The sequence below is a fragment of the Corvus kubaryi genome, unplaced genomic scaffold (assembly GCF_017639235.1).
Source record: "Corvus kubaryi isolate FWS band 111438036 unplaced genomic scaffold, C.kubaryi_AGA036_p1.0 68, whole genome shotgun sequence".
NCBI lineage: Eukaryota > Metazoa > Chordata > Aves > Passeriformes > Corvidae > Corvus > Corvus kubaryi.
In genome coordinates this window covers 22,250,530-22,272,781 of record NW_024582056.1, presented here as the reverse complement: position 1 = coordinate 22,272,781, position 22,252 = coordinate 22,250,530, and the positions used below count along the sequence as shown (strand labels likewise).

General features: G+C 39.2%; 1 protein-coding gene across 2 annotated transcripts in view; it reads right to left on the bottom strand.

The window, feature by feature from the left end:
* LOC121674425 (myelin basic protein) overlaps positions 1 to 22,252 on the bottom strand; it is an 84,028-nt gene that overhangs the window by 3,036 nt on the left and 58,740 nt on the right. The window contains exons 3-7 of one of the 2 annotated variants that reach the window (XM_042048772.1): positions 15,678 to 16,108; positions 3,474 to 3,581; positions 2,969 to 3,004; positions 2,364 to 2,396; positions 1,273 to 1,395 (exon numbers count right to left, since the gene is read on the bottom strand). In XM_042048772.1, coding sequence (XP_041904706.1) covers positions 1,273 to 1,395; positions 2,364 to 2,396; positions 2,969 to 3,004; positions 3,474 to 3,581; positions 15,678 to 16,108 — 731 coding nt within the window. The remainder of the gene's footprint in view (positions 1 to 1,272; positions 1,396 to 2,363; positions 2,397 to 2,968; positions 3,005 to 3,473; positions 3,582 to 15,677; positions 16,109 to 22,252) is intronic. The other variant, XM_042048773.1, reaches the window with a different exon arrangement.

The following is a 22,252-nucleotide window of genomic DNA, read 5'->3' as shown; positions in this document are numbered from 1 at the left end:
TGTTCAATTTCATGGAAGGTCATTAATGAGTATTTTCAGATGCTGAAATGATGAAATTTTACAAATAATATCAGTACATAGCCATGGAATAGTTGATGTATCTGAACCCCACTAAAAACTACCAAGTGCATAATGTGAAAATAAGACTTGAAATGTGTTTGATTTTTACCTGGGCCTCTGAAGAGATCATTCATTTTCTTAAATTGCATCATAAGAATTCCTACTACTTCCTTGAAGTTTTTGTGCTGTCACTCACTGCTGCATATATTTGGAAAACAACTGTACAATGGGAGATATGTAACCTAAACTGTGTAAGAGACAAAAATGTGGATTTTGCTACAGATGAAGGCACTGTTACATCTCCTGTTGCAGGGAGGAATAGTAAGAATCTGAAATAATCAGCTCTGCTAAGGATCTCAGACCTTCTGACTTGAAGTTATGATGACTGCTTATTGCATCCTCATGTGCAAATAGTGCACCGGGTGATTTGTTATGAGTGAATTCACTGCCTTCTTTGCCTTTGAGGGAAAATACGGTGTTCCTTAAAGTATCTGCCAGCAGATACAGTCTGCTTTTTCATGTGTCTGTTTCCTGGCATAGAATATGAAAAATCCTCACCACTGACCTTTTTTTTCCTGTTCTGTTTTTGTGTATTGCCTGTGTTGCTGTGGCTGTGCTGTGCCTTGAAATGGGGAATTGAACCAGGCTGAAGATAATCTGACCAAATGTCTATTTCTAATATGACGGTTTTCTGATTTGCCTCACTTTCTAGTGTCGTAACTTGCGATACTGACATACTGTAGGAGTTCTCCCACCTGGGGTGGGAGCAACAGGGACTTCTGGAGTTGTTATTGCATCCAAATACGTGTCCAGCACTTCCCTGTACTACCCTGCTGCAGTTTATCAGTTCTGTTTCATTTTCACTATCCTAAATAATTCAGCAGCAACAAGCTGTGTCATCTCTTTTGTCTTCTGTATTCCAGATCATTTTTGCATTCAGTAACAACACTGATCCTGGTGCAGGTCTTTGTGAGACCTTGTGGACTTACCTTCTTTCCTTATGGCCTCTAACTGTGTATTTTTACCTTTGTTTCCTATCATGTAAGTAGTCCCTAAGCCACAAAATAACCTTCTGGTTTATCCATGCAAATCTAGTTCCATCAGAAGCTTTAAGGGAATGTGGTTGTTTCAAACAAGGCAGGTTCTGGAGAGGTTTGGCTTCTCTTTTTCCCAGTTCAATTCTTTTGTACTTAAAATTCAGTTGTACATTACCAGTTTAAAGATTCTTGAAAGAGTGCCCTGGCCCTCATGATAGGATCCCTTGTGTCCCTTGTGAGCAGATTTATGCTCATAGAATTTTCCACTTCCATATCCTGGCTTGTGTCCTTCACCACCCTGCAAAGAAAGATTTTCATGTTTATTGCAAATTATCACATTCAAATTAACATAGGCGTGTTGTAGTCTTTTTTTGTGATCACTGAAATGTAATACTTAAATGTGGAATTTGGAGGTTGTTGGAATAAAACCATCTTTTATGTGATAAACAAGAATGAAGGAAAATGTTAGGAAATTATCTGAATACATTCAAATCTGAGGGAAGCATCAATCTGTAAAAAATGATTTATTAAATACTCAGAAGGTTAACCTGTGTGACAAAACTTAAAATGTTTTAATTTCATGAGTTCTAAGATGTCAAACACATCAGCTAATCTGTGGTGTTCTGATAGTGAAAGAAATGCTTAACAGCTTGAAGGCTTTGATATTTTGTCTTAAAGTGCCAGTAATTTACATGCCATCTCATATAAAATCAAACCTGTGGTAGAGAAGTAGAATTTAATTAGTTGTGAGAGAACTGTGGGAAGAACTTGTCTAGGAATTGCTTAGGCAGATCACTTCTAACTGACAGGAAAGGTGGGACAAAATACTGAGGTTAGTGACAGAATTAGTTTTGCAGACTTTACTGTGTAAAAGCAGTTGGAAAAGTGGAGTAAGCACCTATCTCATCCCAGACCTCCCTCCCATTTTTGGTCCATCCCAGGAGGAGAAAAATGCAGCAGATGAGTCTTCCAGGAGCCTTTAAGGGAAGAGAGCTTTGCCATGCAGTGGATTTTGCTCCCTTCGTGCTGAAGCAAAAGAAATAATTGCTGCAAGGGCTGTCAAATTGCAGGATAAGAGCAAGCAACACAATTACCATCTTAAAGTGCTGTGGAAGGAGGGAGGAAGGTGGAACAGGAAAAGCAAAATAGCAAAACTGAGACAAAACAAAATTATCACGTTGCTGTGGCAGCTTGAGGCAATGGAGCAAGATATGCTTTGGCCTGGTAAATAAAAGGGCTGTTACCAAAAGCACATTCATCACCTACCCAGCTAAATCTGGTGAGGGATAATCCTCTTCCCTGTACATGCAAGAAATAGAAACAATGACATGATGATCACTATGGAACACAGCATCTGGGTCTGCCATACACAGAAGATGATGAAAAGACAGCCAAGATTATGAAATAACGGCCAGGTAATGAGGCCGGCAGGAGTTGAAAACAACAATCTGTACAGTCATTTCATGAAGCAAAAAAAGGCAAGATTGTTTATTGTAATTACTAGAACGGACTTCACTAGCCATGGTTTGTCAGTATTATATATTTCAGAAGCCAGCTGAGTAAATGGAAGGACAGCTCCTGGTTGGAGAGGCTTGTTTGAAAGCATTACCTATTGTTAGTTCATTACATAAAGCAATCACAGCATAAATTGAATATAGAAATCCTTGCAAGTGGCTTCAATTAGTCATGCATGAAGTCAGGAGCTGTGTGAGGAAGAGAACCATGGCTTCTATGTCTTAGGCTCATACTTTAAATTGTTCCCAATGATACCTGTAGTCTTTACTTAGTGCCGTTAGAGACAATGAATCAGGCTCGCAGTTAAATTAGTGTGAATTAGCCCGTAAATGCCTTGAGCCCCTGAAACTGCTTACCTTTGCTTGCATTGGGGGAGGTGTACGGGGTGAGACCTAAAAACCAACACAAGGAGTTGTCAAATGAAGACAAAAATAAATGTCAGAAATCATCAGGCCTTTTGCACATTATCCATGAGCTAAAAATGGTAATTGCACTGAGAAGCTTCTCTGCTGTCTTAGGCTTTGCCTGGAAGACACTGGATTTATGTCTATCTTGAAACAGTAATAATTTCTGAATACTGCCAGTGTTGAAGACACAAGGACTAAACCTGTATATGATGAAGCTGTGCAACTGACATGGTTAGCATTTGACTATGGTAATGGAGGTTTACATGCTTTTTTTGGTAGCATTTCAGTATTGTTTGTCTTCTATGTAAAAATTATTTTTGGCATTTAATGGCATAATGAGCTCAAGGGCACAGTACAATTTGGGGCTCAACGGGTAATGATTGGTTAGTGTTTGTTACTGATGGATTCTAAAGAAAATATTTAATTTTGGTGCATAAGAGGAGGGGAGACTTACAATGTTCTTGAAGAAGTGGACTACAGGGTTGTCATCAACAGGCCGGCCATGCTGAGATCTCTGGGGGATGGACCCGACGTGGTGGCTGACCCTGGCTGCATGTATGTCCTGAAAAGCAGAACAGGCACGTGGCCCAGTCAGCTGGGAAGGACAGCTTATCAGCCATGGCATGGAGAGTCATTTTCACCAGGGGTGAAGAGAGGAGAAAAATGCCTTGGAAATCTACAGAGATTGCCCCCTATAGCTGTCAGTGCTGTGAAATGGCAAATACGCAGTATGTATATGCACATATGATGTGCATATATATGGGTGCATATGCTTTTAACATTACAGCCCAGTGTGGAATTAAGCCTCTTGTTGGAAAGTTCAGGCAACAGAAACCTTGTAATTTTCCTTAAATAGGAATTTTTTCTCAAGTAGGATCTTAGGCTGTGATTTTAGAAATTAAACCAAAATGGAGAAAAAACTTAAAATTATGTTGGCTCATTCTGCATGGGAAAGCAGGAATAGATCGTGTATCATTTTTAGTTCCCAAAGACTATGTAACACTCATGAGCTGCAGGAGCAATGGGTTTTTTTTAAGAATGAGGGAATCAAGTGAGGCTGACAATTTCTATTCCAGTAGAGCTTTCTATTTTCAGTAGGGCTTCCTGAGCAATAGTCCAAATGAAGTCAGATATATGGTTTATGACACTGACTTCTGCTGGAAAAGAAAAATAATCAATGCAAAGAAGTTCAGCTGGTTTTTATCATGGTTGTTTTTTTGCATGCTGAAGTGGACACTTACTGTTTTAAAAGCAGGAAAACTTGAAATTTATTGGATCTGTGAAATCTCCAGAATGTCACGCAGTCAGTCCTGCCTAAACTTCTGCAGCAGTTTCTACTTGGTCGCTAGTTCCAGTGATGCCAAAATATCCTCTGCTGTCGTGATTAGGAAGAGAGAGCCAGTAGTATTCAGAGCACTTCGGCCATGTTTTTGTCTTCTTAATCTACATTCAAATCACCCAGTGCTTTGCCTTTGAAACCTGCTGCCTTGTCTTTAGGATAAGTAATGTGATAAATACCATGGTGTTGCAGATCTGACGGGCTATGGATTGCCACAGAAATGGAGAGAAACTGGAATAAGGTTTTAGAATCTAGATCGGGTTGAGTTTCTTGGTTTTGGCGTTCTGACCAATTATTAGGTTGAATTAGCACAATTATTAGGTGCTAATAACTTGGCTTATTGAAAAGGTTATTGTGCTGTAAATACAAAGTTTCTTCTGCCTGCAGTGCCAAATGTCATCACAGGCTTTGATTGTCCCCCCTTTTAATGTGTAGAAAGCAGTAGAAAAAAGTAATTTTTAATGACTGTTCTGGGTGAGTTTCCTGGTGTTTAAAATAAAGTGCTTTCCATTCATATTATCATCAGCAAACTTCACCTTTGAATGGAAAGGTCTTCAGAATCTTTGATATTATTCTTTATTTGTGACAGGTAATTCACATTTCCCTTCAATTCATTGTTGGAATTACTCTTTCACCTCTGGTTTGTTCTTTCAGTTTTTGGACTCCTAGGGGCAGAGAGCAAAATCCGGTGGTGTTTTTCGGAGACTGCCTATGTTTGTGCAATAACTGGTATCTGTAGGTGTTAAAAGGTAAATTCTAATGGAATTGAAATGAAAAGAGAAATTTGATTTATACTGCTACGATGGACTACTGAGATGATGTGATATGAGTGGACTTTTTTGAAGGAACTCAGTTTAACAGTTATCATGTGTTTCATTAATGCATTCAGATCATCACCATTTATCTGTAAGTATGGTTTAAGTGCTTGGCTTTAAATAATATTCTTGTTAAAACCTAATAGGAATAGAGAAGAGCAACTGTGTTTTAGGAAGGGGTGTAATATACTTCTTATTTCTTTGTGTTACTGGTCTCTTGTGCCCAGGAACTGCAGTGAACTCTCCCCACACCTCTAGCAATGTTGCCAGGAATTTCAGTCTTGAGAGTAGGGCCAATAAAAGGCATCCTTGGCTTCTATAACTATGTATTTTGAAATGTACTTGCCAAGTATGAGCCTGAATTCAGAGCCCTTGGGTATTGTTGGTGAAGTTTAAAACGGAGGTGCCTCTGTTTGTGCCCTTAAAGAAAGTTTAAACACACAATAATTCTTCAGTAACTGAAGAGGAGAGAACAGTCAGCTTTTCCTGTTCCCAGTTAACATTAATGAAATGTTTGACCTCAGTTAAGGATCTGAACTAACTCTGCTGCACATTCAAAAAAGCCATAAAGAACCCTAAAGCTAAATAATACTAATAAAAAGGATTTGCCCGTGCTGGAAATTTAAGCAGTAACTGGGAGAACTGATTACAAAAACACAGTTTGCAACTTCACTTTGAAATCAATAGTTTTAAGGTTTAATAATCTAAATAAAAATTCTTAAAAAAATACCCCCAGTTATTCTGTAATGGGGAGTGATTTTTCTTGAAACAGTTTGTGGTTCTTTCTGGTGATGCACAGGAAAGTTGCACTGTTTCACTGTGTGTCACCTACCTTAGGTATGTTGGCCACTAAGACAAAAAAAAAGAGTAACTCTGAATGCAGGGCAAAGAAAACATGCAGGTATTTTAGTCTCAACATTAGCTATACCTTGGAATTGCATTCCCTGTGTTAGCCATGTACTTCCACACCAGACTAATTGCATTTACTGGCACAACCCATATTAATATATCTTGAAAGAGCTGTTAATTAAAAAAAAATTAAAATTGCCACTTCTCTAACAATATGGGCTCCTTCTGGGTTTTTGTGCAAGGTTATTACATTTCCAGTTGACCTGAAGATACCCAGGTGTGTGTTTGTGTGTGTGTGTGGATAGATATATATGCATACACACACACACGTGTATATATATATGCATGCTTTTCAGTGTTGTGCAACAACTCACTCTGGGTATAAAATGTATAAAAACTGCAGTTAAGCAGTTACAGGCCTTTTTTTCAGTCTTGATATCCCATGAAATCCATCCCTGACTTTGCTTGCTGTAAACAGGGTATGTCACATCTCGCAACTCATACGCATTAGGGGGGACTTTAAATGCATATTATAATCTGTCTCTGAGGGCTCTCATCCTCCACAAGAGGATTGCTTATAGCTGAAGACACCGTATGCATGTAAATAGCTCTAACTCCTAATCAGTCTGTGATACACATTTGTGACAATAACAGTATTAAAATGTTTTGAATACTTGAATTTTCAGCTTTTTACAGTTCCTTTCAGTATCATTATTATGTGGTTTTGTTGCCTACTTGGGGATGTGAGATGAAAGTCTAAAGTACATGCCATGTTGTTTTTCTACTGGCAAAATCCAAATACATATGAAATACAGAAATAGCTGATACCAAATGCAGTCAAACCAGGTAAAGATGAGAAACAATGGGCTTTTTCATGGGTTCAATGGGTTTCATGGTTTCCAATGGCTTTTCTTCACAAGATACCTAATGAGTTGCTGTGCATGAATTTAAAAGATATCCTACAAAATCAACACATTTCAAATTCACATGGACATGAAAATTGCATTTAGATTGCCTTAGAAAATCAAACTGTCCCACAACTTGCAGGTTGTCTGTAATGCTTAACCACCCCACTAGGACATTTGCAACTGCACTGGTAGACTAAAATTATTCTTTAAGCATTAGGTGATGAACAATTTGCTGTTCAGCGGGAAGAAAATGCTGCAAGTTCAACAGGCAATTTTTAAGCCACTCAGCTGATTCTGTGTTAGTCCTTGAAATGGACTCTGAATCCAAACTCTAATGACATTTCTATCCAGGTTCAAATGTACGTAGTCAGTATGGTTTCTAAATAAGTATGCCAAACAGGAGTTGAGATGCATCCTTTCAGTTAATAGATATGTTTCGGGGGTTTTTTTTAATAACATGGAAATCTATTATATAGTTTAACGAAAAATCTGACAGGCACTTGAATACAGAAATTGCATCATCTTGGGATTTGGAGGGGCTTTGTCCATGGGGCTTTGTGTTCTGGGCATGGCTGACGCTTCGTCAGAACCTTCCAGTGCTGCTGCCCAGGCTCTCACCAGGCAGCGACAGAATACACAGCCCATGTGTCATGTGGGGATGTATTTTTCCATGCTTATTCTAGTAGTAATACAACTTCTGTGAGCATGCACTGCTAAACCAGAGCTGTGTTGTACTGGTGGTGTTGGTTCCATCTTCGTTCACATACAACCCAGGTAGCAGTTTGCTCTTGGTGGTGGTGTTTGTCCCAGGCTGTTCACGACTTGCTGATCTGTTGCCAAAAGTAATGGGAATGCTGACGGCTTCCCCACTGGCTGATCTGGTGATGACATTATAGCTAATAGCAGGCTTTTTTAATCACTTTAGAATGGATGAGCCACACATCCTTGTAATGGTCCTGTTAATTTTTACTAATGTGGAAGACAGAAATTAAATTACTTGCTCAAAGGTATAGAGGAGAATTGGCAGGAAGAGGGATGTATAGTACAGGAGATTCTGTCTTTCAGTGTTGTGCTGAGATCAATCTTTGTCTAGAAATAGGTGATGAACAAAAAGAGGAAGAATTCTTAGCAGAACGACAGGAATAACAAAAATGGCAGTAAAGAGCAGAGATGATTGAAAAGTAAGAAATGCAAGGAAGAAGAAGGAAACAATGGAGAACACTCCCCATCAAGAGAGGTGCCAATTGATAATCCAGAACCACATTTCTCCATAACCCTTTTACACCTTAGTGCCTTGATGATTAGTGTTCACAAATTAGCAGGTAAAAGAATTACTGGGGAAAAAAGAAGAATGGGGGCAGTTTTTCAGGATAGTTCTGTTTTATGATGGGACTCAAATCAGAGACCAGTGCCATTGTACCCTCTGGGTTTTTTCCCTGTGTCCAGTTTATTCCATTGTTGTGACACTTGATAAATGGTTTCAGAGGCAAAACCCGATACTTCAATTTGACTTTGCTTTTTGAAGCACTTTTTCTGCCTAGCATCAGTAATTTTATTCAAATATTCTTCATTATAGAAGTTCTTCATCTACTTGAACACAGTCTCTCATGCATACTCAGTATTGTTCTCTCTGTTACTTTATCAAGTTGGTATCAATGACGTAAATTAAACTTTGTTGAAATAATCCATGGTTTGGGTGGGGGTTTTCTTGGCTGGTTTTGTTTTTGATTTTGTTTGACAATAATCATTCCAGCAAAAAAAGGATTTTGCCTAGTAGGTATTCTCTGAGTAGCTTCTGCTACCAGCAAACTTCACAGCCTGAAGGATTTAACTGTACATGGGCAAGAGATGGAAGGCATCCTGCACTGGTATTCACCATGAGCAGTTTACTGATGGCCTGCGTATTTGGTGGAGATGCAGCTGTTTGCTGCTGCTGCTACAGCAGAAGAATTTAATGTTGTGGGTATGGCCATTGGTAAGAAAGCAGAGATTTATACAATTTTTACAAGTCCTGTTCCCTGGTATTTCAGTCATGAAGGTCACGCAATAAACAAGATGGGAATTATTTGGAAAACAAAGCTATAAATACCAGGCATACACTATCACTTTACAGCTGCTGGCCAGAAGAATGTTACTACAACCTTGATTTCTGAAAATCTGAGATTGCACACACTCACCCACCCACCCACAAAATATCTGATCATCTTTGAAGGGATTGGCTCAATTCTATTTCTTTTCTGCCTTGCATAGGCAAGTGACAAGCTAAACTCTTGTACAGGCTGCTAAAAGCACTCCTGCTGGTATCAGCATAACTTGTGGAGAGAGCCTAATAGCAAGGTGAGTTTACTATTATGGAATAATTAGATATGGCATGGTTAACAGCATATTTCTTTGAAAAAAATACTGTGGTAAAATTTCCAATAATATAAGTGGGGAAAATGGACCACTCCAAACCTGAGGCTTGTACAGTTTCCAAGGCACATTAATTGTATGATGTATCAGAAATGGAGAAGTAGATGCATCATAAGCAAAAGGTGAAAGAGAGCTAAGGCTCATCTTGGGTCTGCAGAAGTAATTCTGTGTTTTACAGACATTTTTTAAATTGTTTTGTAAAAAATTCAGTAAAATCACCTGAAAATGGCAGTGGATGATTTCTTGTACAGCTCAGAAATGAAACCAAGTAACTTGAAGAGTGTCATGAGTAACTGAACACAACTAACTGGAGACCATTTCAGGAACAAGGTGACATATTTTGCATCAGTACAGAAGCTGAAAGCCAGCAATTGTCACTAATGGTACGTGATGACAGAGGTAAAGAACAAGGTCAGGGGAAAAAAAAGTATTAACTTCTACTGCAGTTTTCTATTTGGCAGAATTTACCATTGTGTAATCTGAGAACAGCTGAAGAACAGTTATTTATTTTGGCATTCTAGGACAGAAAGTGCTAAGGATAATGCAATTCTTCATTTGCAAGGAATGTGATAGAAAAACCAATATAGCAGATTTTAATATAAAGCAATTTCTTACTTACCAAACTGATTAATCTGCAGAGAATAAACAGATTGTTTTCAGGCAGAGAAAATCCTCGTGCTAAATTTTTCATAGACCTATTTGACCATCTGTAAGTTTTGGGGTCCCTGCTGGCCCCTTGCACAGACACCTCCCTCTGGTATATGGTATTAAAATTAAATCCAGACCTTACTCTCAGCTGGGCTGTGGTGCCATGCAGGTGAACAAGAGAAGACTGGCTGAGAACAGAAGAGGCCAGTTCCCACTAAAAGACCCCAAAGCTGCCATCACTGCCCCACCAGAAGCTGTGCCATCCGGCTCAGGCCCAGCCAAAGGGCACCAGCAAGCCTTGAATTTCACCAAGTGCTCAAAAGAATCCTTGGAGCTCTTCTGCAGCTCCCACTTAAACACACTACTATTATTTTTATATCATACTAGTGACTAGAAGACTCCAGAAATAATCAAGTAGAGACTGAACTGAAAGATCATGTTTGAAGTTTAATGAAAGGGGGAAACCTTTTGTTGTGGAGTGATTAGAAACAGAGATCCTTCAAATGCTTCAGTTGATTAATTTGTATTTTAGCCTGAACATGTTACTAATACATTTCGGAATTTAAGAGGCAAAAACAACCATATAAAAGACAGTTAAAGCAGAGAAGCACATTGGCATTCTGCCCAGTCATGATCTCCTCTTAACCTGAAATACAAATCAGTGAGCCCTGAATACTTTGTCCCATTTCTGAACAGTCCTTGCATGCAGCTGCTCTCAGGTGAGCACAAAGCACCACTAATACTTCACCAGCATTTAGTGCTTGCACTTCTAAGTAGCACAGAGCATTAAACCTAGTCCAATTCCCACATTCCTCTAGTAGCTTGTAATAATTGCTTCAAGCAGTAACTTCCATGAAAATGCAAGTTCCAGTGCATTAAATAAAGTGTTAATTATTAGGCACAAATAACATGTATATGGTCATACCTGTGTTAAATGAACATGTCACAATCAATCCCATGTAATGTTGGCTCCTAAGCCTTTCACTTCTCACATGCTGTGTGTACTCACCATTTGATACTTTGTTTTGTACAGGTGGTATTTTTAAAACCAGGCAGATACAAAGTACTCTGAGGTTCTACCACTGCGCAACCTCAATGAGCTTCAGACCGGCAGTTCTGATACACTGATTCATTTTTGGGTGTTCATCATTCCTTACTAGTGCTACAAAATAGAGGCCAGATTCAGTTCCCATTATCATTAATTGAGAACATCAGATTCAGGAGCTTTGGTTATTCAAAGCCTCTCCTTTCCTTCCAGAAGGCAACCTCTGTTCCCCTGCATCCCATGCACTGTTCTAGCTGAATTTTGCAGAAGGACACGCAGCCTCTTAGTGAACCCGTCACATATGAGTAGTAGTTTGTTGCAACTGCTGTTAATGGATTAAAGCATTTAAAACAAATTAAATCATTAGTACACTGGTTTTTGTCATGTAAACAGTTTAATGAATACATAAAGCACATAAAAAGCCAAAGATTAAAACAAAATTATTGTTACAACCACCATAAATTCTATAATTTTTTTTTACAAGCATACTGCTTGCACAGCAGGTTTTACAAAACAGTGTATCACAAGCAATACCACTCCCTGAAAGCTAAGACTTGGAAATTAAAATCACAGTAAGTATTTACTTAAATCACATCATATACTAGTCAGACTAGCACTGATTTAACTACTTTTCAAATTCTTCATGGTGCTGTAGTATACATTAAAGCTTCCACAGGAAATGCAAATAGAGTTCAAGTGCAAAAAAAAGAAAAAAAGATTCTGATTAATTTATCCCTCCATGGCATTATTTAAAACTGTGGTTCTTAAACTTTTTGCCTCTGCATGGCTATTGCAACCATTTTTGTGGATCCCCACTCTAGCAACTGCTTAGCTCAAGAGTGGGTTTGGAACGGCTGATTCTGAAATGCTGATCCCAAACCCTGATTCTGCTCAAATTGAGAAGAACTTCAGCCCAGTGATGCTCCTGCCTTGTATCTATCTGTAGGACAGGGAAGCCCCATCTCTACCTTCTGTATTTCTTGCACCCAAGCATATAGAAATTGGGAAGGAAATACAGGAGCAAGGCTTCATACAGGCAACAGGAGCATGTTACAAGATTGCATACAAAACTGAAGCAAAATGTAAAAGAGAAATTGATAGAACCTTCCACTCAGCCTTGCCTCACCTACTGTTTACTGTCACATATTTTGGTTTGTTTCATCTGTGTCACAAATGTAGTTTAAAGTTTAGTACGTTAATGCAAAATGTTAAACCAGGACAGAAAAGTTCTTGTTTCACAATCCAAACTTTAGTAGAAAAAAAAAAAAAAAATCATAAACAAAAGGATTACAAAAGCATGAACAACTGCATCAAAGAAACAAAACAGCAGTCAGTACATACTGAAGTTGAATACAGGCTAGAATCTAGGAGGTGCAAAGAACATTTGATTGTTTTAACAAACTTGCTTCGACCAATATGCTACAAAGATTAGAAAGGAAATAATTTATTGTTATACTACTCTCTCTTGCATGCTATTTAAAATGTCTGCACCACAGTTTCCTTCTGTCACCATTTTAAATTCTTTCTCAATACGATTAAATTTGAGCTGTGCACAACAGTTTTGTTTCAAATATTCTACCTTAAGAAGAACTTTTAGAAGTTCAAGCTGGTTTTGATTGAGTTTCAGCTATCCATAATCTTGATGGGGTTGGGGGAAAAATGGCAAATGCACTTGCTGCCCCTTAGAGGAGAAGGAGTACTTTTGTACACTCCAGTATTTCTATTTTTAACAACTCCCGTGGAACTCCCATGCACTCTTAATTTAACTTCAGAATTGCAGGGCAAGGGAGAACCTGCTCCACATGAGAAAAGGAGGCCATGAAACAGTCCCAGCATTGTTCCTACTCCACCTTTCTGGACACAATAGTGCATATTATTCATTAATGTACTTCTTAGCAATGGATGCAAGAAGAAAATGCCTCCACAAAGAATTTATAATATGTTTTGCTTGAATGTCAGCCCTAAATTTGTACAAAGAGTAAGTGTTGTCTTCGCATTCCAGTGCTTGCTGGTGTGGGTAGTTGAGATGCTCCCACTGAGGCATGGGCTGGTTGAAAAAGGAAGACTGCAAGAAAGGCAGCAGCAGAATTGCTTTGAAATGCTTCAAAATAAATAAAGAAAAAAGTGCAAGCAAATAAACAGTGCAGCTCTAGGAACTTTTCCTTTTCAAGCCTTTGAAATTCATCCTTTAAGGTGCTTTTAGTGGTATCTTATTTGCCAAAGACCTGTTTACTTAGTGGAGTCTGGAAAACTGCCAAGGGACTTCATTCTATTTTGGCTTGTTCATTAACACCTTCATCATCTATCAGTGATACTCTACAAAATTCAGCAAATGGCAACAACTATTTAGGGTTTAAGCACAAATTAACCATCTAGATTTCCTCTGTCTACACTTGTATAAATAAATGACACCACAAGCCTTTCTTGATACAAGAAACCAAAAGGCATTGTTTCAGAGGCTAAATAAATAATAGCTGAAATGACTGTCTGTGCCACTTGCTCAGTCCTTTCCACACTGAAGCCCTTCCACAAGAGAGCTTCCTAGGAATGTTTCCTAGGACATAAATCAATATTATCATTGTGTGGAAGAGTGCTAGAGATCCTTTGGCACGGGAAGTCGTACTGTGACTGACTTTGCCAAAATAATTCGACTTTTCTGTGCTTCCAGCTCAGATCTGCAAATCAGGACTCTCTAGCACTGTGAGTAGTCATTCTTACAGGAAAAAAAACCCCAAACAACTACTTCTGCTGGGTAAAAAGAGTCAGAATTGTCCATAATTCTGTACTGTTTTGCAGACACTTAAGTTCTTCAGAATAGCAGTTTACTGAAGAGCAGAGATAAAAGAGATGATGTCCTGTCCTCTCATACATAATTACATAGAAATCTCTAGAGAATCATTGCAATTGTGTTCGCGCCAAAAGATAAAATACAGAATTTGTACAGCTTGCAGACATTTTTTAGTCATTACTCCTAAAAACTGAGTTGATTGGTTTGATTTATTGCCAAGCAGGAATGCACATACCTCTGTATATTCTGTATGCAGAATCTAACTTTTTGGTATTGTTTCCTTGGTGTACAAAGAACATTTCATATGCTATTTTTCATTGAGTAACACAGTACACAAACAAAACAGCAAGAGTTGAGCTGGCCAACCAGGTTCCAGAAAAGAGCAGCTGGGAACAGTCTCTGCTATTTGCAGTAACAGTAAGAAAAACAGTTCTCTTCATGCTCACAGCAACTGTTTTTTGCATTTATGAACATTACACACAGGAACAATACTACAGAAACAACTGCCTGGCTGCTAAATCTTTTTCAATAGCATTACAGGCCCCAGTTTGTAAAGGTGAGAAATAAAAAGAACAAAACACCCAGCTTGCTTAGTACAGCCTACCAAGCATGAGAAGCTTCTGGTTTTAAGTTTCTAGAGTATTTTTCATCCAGAGGTCTCTACACTACAATGACTCTTCAGGGAAGGGCTATTATACATTGTGCTTCCAGATGTGGAGCTGTGACAGACACTGACAGCCACAGCTGTGGGACCACCACAGATTGGTTTTACACCACAGGGCAGCTCGTGTCCCGTCCCAGTGCAGCACTAAGAGACGGCACAGATCACAGGCTGGAACACTGAATAGACCTCAAAGGTTGTCAGAGGTTATCCAAAAACTTGGGCCCAGCCGGTAACTACGAATGCTGCTTTTTGCTTTTGCAACACACAACTTGAGCAACTACAATAAATTCAGCTAAAAGAAAGGTTTTACCGCCCTACAGCAGTTCCATTCGAATGCTTATGTAGTGTGTGGACACACAAACACAAGACTCCACTTATCATTTACATGGCAAAGGGTACAGCGAAAATATGTTAAACTTTGCCACTTGAATAATAGTGAACTAATATGCCAGCTGCATAATTTATCAGAGGAGGCAGATTAATCCTGGAAAAGGAAAGAATTCAATTAACAACCTTTCACTGATACCTTGTTTCTGAATTCATAGTGTAGAAATGGCTTGTTATACAGTTTCTAATATGAAATGCCTGGAACAAATCTCAACTTCTTATCAGAACAAAGCAGCTGGACTATTTTGTACACCTGGGATTCAGGATAATAACTGTCAAGCCATCTCCCTGGCAATGCTGTCAACTGACCTTAAACTTACTCTTGCACAAGCAGGCTGAGAATTTGGCCACAGTTCCTTTTCCAACATCTATTTCCAAGTTTGTTTAGTGCCAAGATACGAAGAGATTGTCTTGCATTTAGTGCTCTCATCCAGGTCCCTTATGCAAATATTTAAGAACAACACACAAAAGCAGGCTGAAGTTTCTCTAAATGGCACAGCATACAAATGCATACAATGCACTACATTAAATGCTCATAAAAATTCCTCTTGGTAATGTTTCTAGAGCCCCCTGGATTTCTAATACTCCTTGTTACTACCCAGAGTAGCTCCTCTTGTTTCCCAGATCTTTGCTTTTTTGTTGTTGCTGTTTTCAGTTTAAAGCCAAGCATTATATTACAAGTACCATCCTGCTGGCTAGGTCTTGCATTATAGCAGTGAGACCTTTCTTTCAGACCCACCCTTCCTCTTTCATTGTACTGTATTTTGCTGTAGCCTCGCAGTTCTCTATTCCTCAGAGCTCACCTTGCCAGAGCCCCGCCGGGGAACGTGTCTTTCACCTCCAAAGAATCTGCCCAGCGAGTCAAGTAGACCCGAGTCTCTGTGCCGTGGGGATCCATGTCTGGCATGGTCTATAGTGCTCGCAGATGCCATTTTTGATCCGTGCCGGAAAGAGGAGCGTTTTTGTGAAGCCATCAAATCCGAATTCTCTGAAGCTGCTGCACTGTCCTCTTGGATGGTCTGTAGCTCGTCTGACTCTGAGGGCCGATCTTTGAAGGTGTTGTCTTCTCTTCCTGGGGCATCTCGGGAAAAGAGGCGGATCAAGTGGGGGCGACCAGTCCTGTCAGCTGGGTTGGCCTCAGGCCAGGCATTCTTCGGGTCTGCTGTGCCTTTGGAGTCTGTCACCGCTGGGCTCTTCGTGGAGGTCCCATTGTTCTGGTTCACATCTGCCTCTCCTGCAAACAACAAGGATGAGATATGAATACAGGCCTGTAAAAAACAGCCCTGGAACAATGCTGCTTTCTTTCCCTTGCCTTGAGATGCTCATTTCATACAAAACCCGTAATATGTGCAGTTGTAATGAAACTATGTTCTCTTCCAGCCTTAAAGAACATTAAGTTATCTTGGAACTGAAACCAGAATGATGTTCTCACACAAATTTGCAGTAGTTCTAGGTAGTTTTTTGCTGTGGGTTTTTTTTTTCTTTTTTTAAATTTAACACATTTATAAATAGATCGATAGATTACTTGAAGCACAACTAACTTTATTTACATGGAAGTTTTGGGGATGAGGAGGCTTTCAGTGAGTAGTCAGAATTCCTGTACTTTCCCTTGAGAACTGCAACTCTAACTATGCCGTCTTTGTCCAAAACGGGGAAAAAATAAATAATTACAGTGACATTGCAGATCTGTGCCTTCACAAGTGCACATTCCCTCTCCACAATGCCAGAGCGTTTGGCCTCATTTGGAATCCCTTGCTGTAACTTCAGTATGGATCAAACATGCATAATGAGGGGAGGGGTTCCTTTTCCCCACTATTGAAATTGTCCTCACTTCAAAAAAGACAGCGAGCACTGAACTGCAATTTCTGCTTGGCCTCTCATGACAGTTTTTCTCCACGTAGGATGATCCTGGCACTCCAGGTACAATGTCCTAGCACTGATGCTGAAGGCCTAAAGCAAAACTGTCCAATTTGCATTTAGTGCTTGTGAGAAGTGACAAAAACAATTATCAGCAACTGACAAGCTTTTTTTAAGCCAAGAAAGGTGTCAAGACAGACCCCTGTGGTAAGTGAAATGCCTGCTGCCTTCTCCACAGTTGTGTTCTGATGCTCCAAGTAAAGTATCTAAGAAGCATCAGCTGCAGCACACTTAGCCCTTCACCTACAGTAGCTCCTTCTATCAGTGACAAAAAGATTTATGGAGGTTTCTACGATCTATACCACGATTCCTACTGTTCTAAAGGAAATGGCACCCACTGAGGAGTATGACTTATCTCCAAGGAACACCAAAAGAGTGTTAGTAGGTCATTGCCTGAGGAGCAACCTACAGCACAGACACCTCCCACACACTCACTCTGTGTCAGAAATGTCTTTTGGAGTTAAGGGGGCTCAGAATTTCAGAAGTAAGTTAGTCATGTGTTACCTTTAGGGTCTCCTAATTACCCTGTTACATCCTCATTTGATTTGGTCCTTATTGCCCTGGGAGGGATAGGATCTGGCAAATACTGCTGTGTTTTTGAAGTACTCTGGGCTCAAGCACTTTGCTAATTCAGCAGAGCAATTTTAGACTTGACACAGTCATTTCATAGGGTTTCACCCACTCACAGGGCACTAAAGAAACCTTTTCTCAGGCTGAGAACAATTCTGAAATAATTTTATGAATAACAACACAAGACAGTAATGATGGCTTCTGCAAAACCTGTGTGTAGGTTACAACTGGTTGTAATCAGTCTGCTACAGTTTTTCATATAAAAACATAAAGTGCAGTTTTGTTGGTTCAATTTTTTTATTTCTTTTGTGAAAACTACCTAGAAAATGTTGGGGAACTTCAAGAAAAATTTCTTTGGTTAAAACATCTGTAAGTGTCTCTCAGGAATACAATTATTTAATCAGTGACTATCTGTCACTGAAGACCTCATCAGTGGGGAAAATACTCGCTGGCAACTTTGGGATTTGAGTTTTCCTGAAAAAATACTTTCAAATTTATTAGAAACCCTTAACATACCCAAATGATTTTCTTAACAGAACAAAAGCAAAGTAACTAACGTGGATATGGGACACATTCTGAAACTGCAAAACATTTTAAACAGCATCTCTAAGCCTAGATTCTATACCATAATACAAATCCATTCAAGGGCAGAAAGAAAAGCAAACAAAAGAGTTATTGTATTTAATTAAATGCATTAACATAACACCAGAGCATCTGCATACTAATATCTTTTACAACAGTTGTTCTTTGTGTCACTGAATACGGGTATTGGTAAGCAACAAAGAAGGGTAAATGTGCCACAAAAGTAGCTTCTCCCAATGCATAGGCAGCGAGCTATAAAGTAGAAATCTTTCTGGAGGCTTTATTTCAGTAGTGAAAGCACACATTTAAGTTTGCCTCTAAATTTTCTTCATGCTTATGTCTTCTCTAATATATAAAAACATGTAAGAGAGATACTGTTAATATTTTTGCTAACTAATCAAAGACTTCCAGTGCATTTGGAGAGGCAGATCACTTTAATAATGTCCTAAGGACATCCAGAATTAATGGACTATATTAATATATGCTTATCTTTTCATTTAAAAACAAATATTTAGACTTTTATTAAAACCTATTGTAAATGCTGTGTATAGCTACTATTTTTTAAAGCTGTTTTTCTTTGGAAAATGAAGCTCTTTCTTAAAACAGAGTACCCAGCCTGTACCACATCACCTATACAAGAGAAAGTTGCCCAGGAAGGAAGAGATCTTCGGCATTTTTTTACTAATCCTTGTAAAATGAAATGCGGCAGAATGCATTGCCACAGGCATTAACTAGAGGGCTATGGCAGTGTCTTCTATTAATACGTAAGTGAATGCAGTCCTTGAGAGCTGCACAAATGAGGGCACAAGAAAAGCACCTCCTCGCATTAGCCCAAAAGCAGCAGGAGGGAGCCAGACCGGAGCAGGGATGTGGCACTCCAGGTGGGGCCAAGGACCACTCCCAAGGGCAATGCCACCTCTCCACTTCCCCTCACCACACGGTGCTCTGAGCCTGCTGCTGGCACAATGTTCCCTGGGCATGTTGGTCACAGTGAACAGAGCCATTTGTTCCCTGTACACACAGTGACTTCCAAAATGAGGAATATAGACGGACAAAAAATTCTTAACAGTCTGTTAAAGAAACCAAAGAGAAAGTCCAAAGGTGCTCTCACTGAGACAATAATAAATCCAATCCTTCATTGTCTTTAATAAGAGTTAGGTCCCATATGAGTATTTTCAAAACTACTGTGGCCTTAGTGTTTGATTAGACACTGATAGTTTATCCCATTTCTTGAGAAAACTCTTTTCCCTAAGCTTCTAATTTCCTGGGACCTCTTGGCCCAGTGCTTCAAACAACAACTCGTCTCAGGACCATGGAAATTTGTTCTATGCAAAGTACAATTTCCAATTTGGATACAAATATCCTTCTCATGGGGCACTTGGAAGGGTTGCTCTCTGATAGTCCCCCCTTGTGTGTGCAGCAGTCTGTAGTCTTCCATACAGAGGACAACCTGGAAAGGGGTTCTTATGCTAAGAGTTTTAAAAAAGATTACAAGTTTTTCATCTCCTCCTACTCCTTTCCAGTCTTGCTTTCTTGCAGATACTTTTAATTCCTCTCACATTCCTATCGCTGCTCCCTCTACAAATGCTGTAAAATAAATGAGGAAGATGAAGCTGATAAAAGCTGAAGTCCATTCCCTTACTTTGGGTTCTCAAGAGAGGCTTAGATCAACTGCCACAGCATATTGCAAATATTGATCATAATAATACATGACAGCACCTTAAATATTTGTATGAAATCTTAAGTACCATTTACTCGTTACAAATGCCAAAAAGTACATTAATCAACTTTGTAACACTGAATATTGAATCTACTTTTTCATAACTACAGGCTACTGTGATCAATTATACTTCCTTTTTCTCAGCTTTCTTTTCTCAGAGTATGAAGATGGAAATTATCTCACTGATCTTTTAAATCAACTTTTCATGCTAGCTTAAGTAATTTATAGATAAAAAGCACTGTTTTTCACTACATGAAATATAATCTGTATTTGCCCTTTTCTGCTTTTTAGATCCTCTCTCTTCTATAAGATGTCAACTTATAGACAGTTAAATGCAATGCAGTATAGTCCTCAATTCTGAGCTAAGTTTATTTCAGTATGTTTCCCAAAATATTGACAATAAAATACTAACTAAAACATCTGACTTTTTGTATTGATTCACCTGTTCTTAGTCACTTGAGCAACAAAAGGTAACACCTAGAAATTAATCAGCTTTGTCACAGCTGAGATTTGAAGATCTCTGGTAAGCTAAAGCAGTAACGCAAATGTGTTAGTAATAGTTTGCTTTGCATTATTTAAGAGGCCGAGACCACTGTTTTGGAATGTGTGGCTTCTAATGACACTTGTGGTAATATCAGGCACTTGAAAGAATAAAAGGCCAGAGAAAACACATCCATCATCACTACATACACGCTGTAGCTGAGGATATCTGCGTTCCAACTCTGCTGAGATGATTTCCCAACAGTCCAACTACTGGTTTGGACTTTTACTGCAGCACAGCCCACAGCACCATAGAGTGCCCACAGCCATTAGGCTTCACTACAGAAGTTTTGGGGAGACAGAGGGGAAAGAATTATGTCTGCATTGTTAAATCTGAACTGCAAGAGCTTGATTCATCCTCATTATGCTAAGACACTGCAGACAAAAAATGGCTCTTAGCCTAACTTCACTAATATGGTTAGAAGGCAATATGCCATCAGACATTTCAAATTAACAGACCTAATTACTGGGCTTGTCTGATGCTTGTCAAACAGTTGGGAATCAATTTTGGACAAATATTTCTGTTTGAAATGGATGGCATGCAGTGTAATTGTGAAACAAACACTTGGTCATACCTCTGAACACAACCAGAACGGATATGCTGGTGTATTTAATCTTTACACAAACATTTTCCCCATTTTCTAGCAGACTGAATGCAGAGAGAAGTGCCCATGTGTCTCATGATATAGATTCACACGAGTTCAACATTCCTACTGCACTTAGCCAAGAGATCACTTCCATTACAGCTTGCTCTCCCCTCCCTCCCTCCTTGCCAAAGCTTATCACCTCCAGGAAAAAAAACTTCCACCCAAAGGCAAATTTTCTTTCTAGCTGCAGCATAACTGAAGGAATGATACTTTTTTACACAAGAAATTCAGTTTGTTCTATGGGTTAACCAAGCTGCAGACTAAACTACCACACAAACAAGAAACCACCTGCTAAGCATAACATGCACTCCTTTGACTTCCCTCCCTCGCTTCTTTCATTAGACATTTTACAGCATATAAAGCTCTTACCAGACTAGAATAAAAGTTGTGAGAGTGTTTCCATTTCACTGATGAGTTGAGTACATTTCTACACTGATGAAGCAGTGAATAAGGAATCTGCTATGGCATAATTTTCCTTACAATGAAACTTAGTACTAAAAATACAGTAAAAACTGAAAAACCTCACCTGGTCCAGCATTTATTTCTATTGAACTAAACTAAAAAAAGACCAAGTTTAGTTCTACACTACATCTTGGGTCAGTAAGGATCACTGGCTGAGCCTGCTGAAAGTTACTGCACTTCATTTTATTTAAAAACAACTTTATTGTTGGTAAAGGCCAAACATAGGTTTAGACCTTTAGACTGCATTGCTGTGGCCGAGTGAATGAAACTTCCACTTAAAATTTTACAATAAGTGCCTGAAAACTGCTGCTTTTCCTGCATCCCTGATGCCTCATGGAATACCAGCTACCAGCTGTTCTCTGCAGAAAGCATTATGCCCCCTAAGAGCTAATGCCAGACGGAAAGTTAATAGGTCAAAAAGGATCTATTAGTCGCTGGACCTTTGCTAATACCCAAGCATTGGCACAGTTTCTTTCAGACTCATGAAAGATCTCATTTCTCCAAGTCCTCCCTGGTCTTTTCCTGCTGAAGAAAAGCTGCTGAGGTAGCAGAGCTTGGCCTTACAGCAAAGCTCACATGAAAACACATGAAGGAGAGACAATAGGAAAGTATCAGGAAATATGATTTCAACTGTCTTTGCTAGACTTCATCACCCCAAAGTGTTTAATATGTAACTGTGAACCGCTGCTTGTTACAAGAGTACCAGTTTTATGGCACATACATCCCTTAAGCACTGCTTTGCAGTAAAGCAAACAGTTTTTGGGAGAAGGATCCCTATAAGGTGGTAGTGGCACAGTGGGGAATTGTTGCTGTGGTGTCTTTTTGGGTAGGGTAACTATACTGATTTTTTCAACTTACCCAGTAAAACCATAACGTAACCAATCAAGGACTAGGTGAAAACACACAGCAATGTGACATCCAGCTGGAATGGTGACTCTCT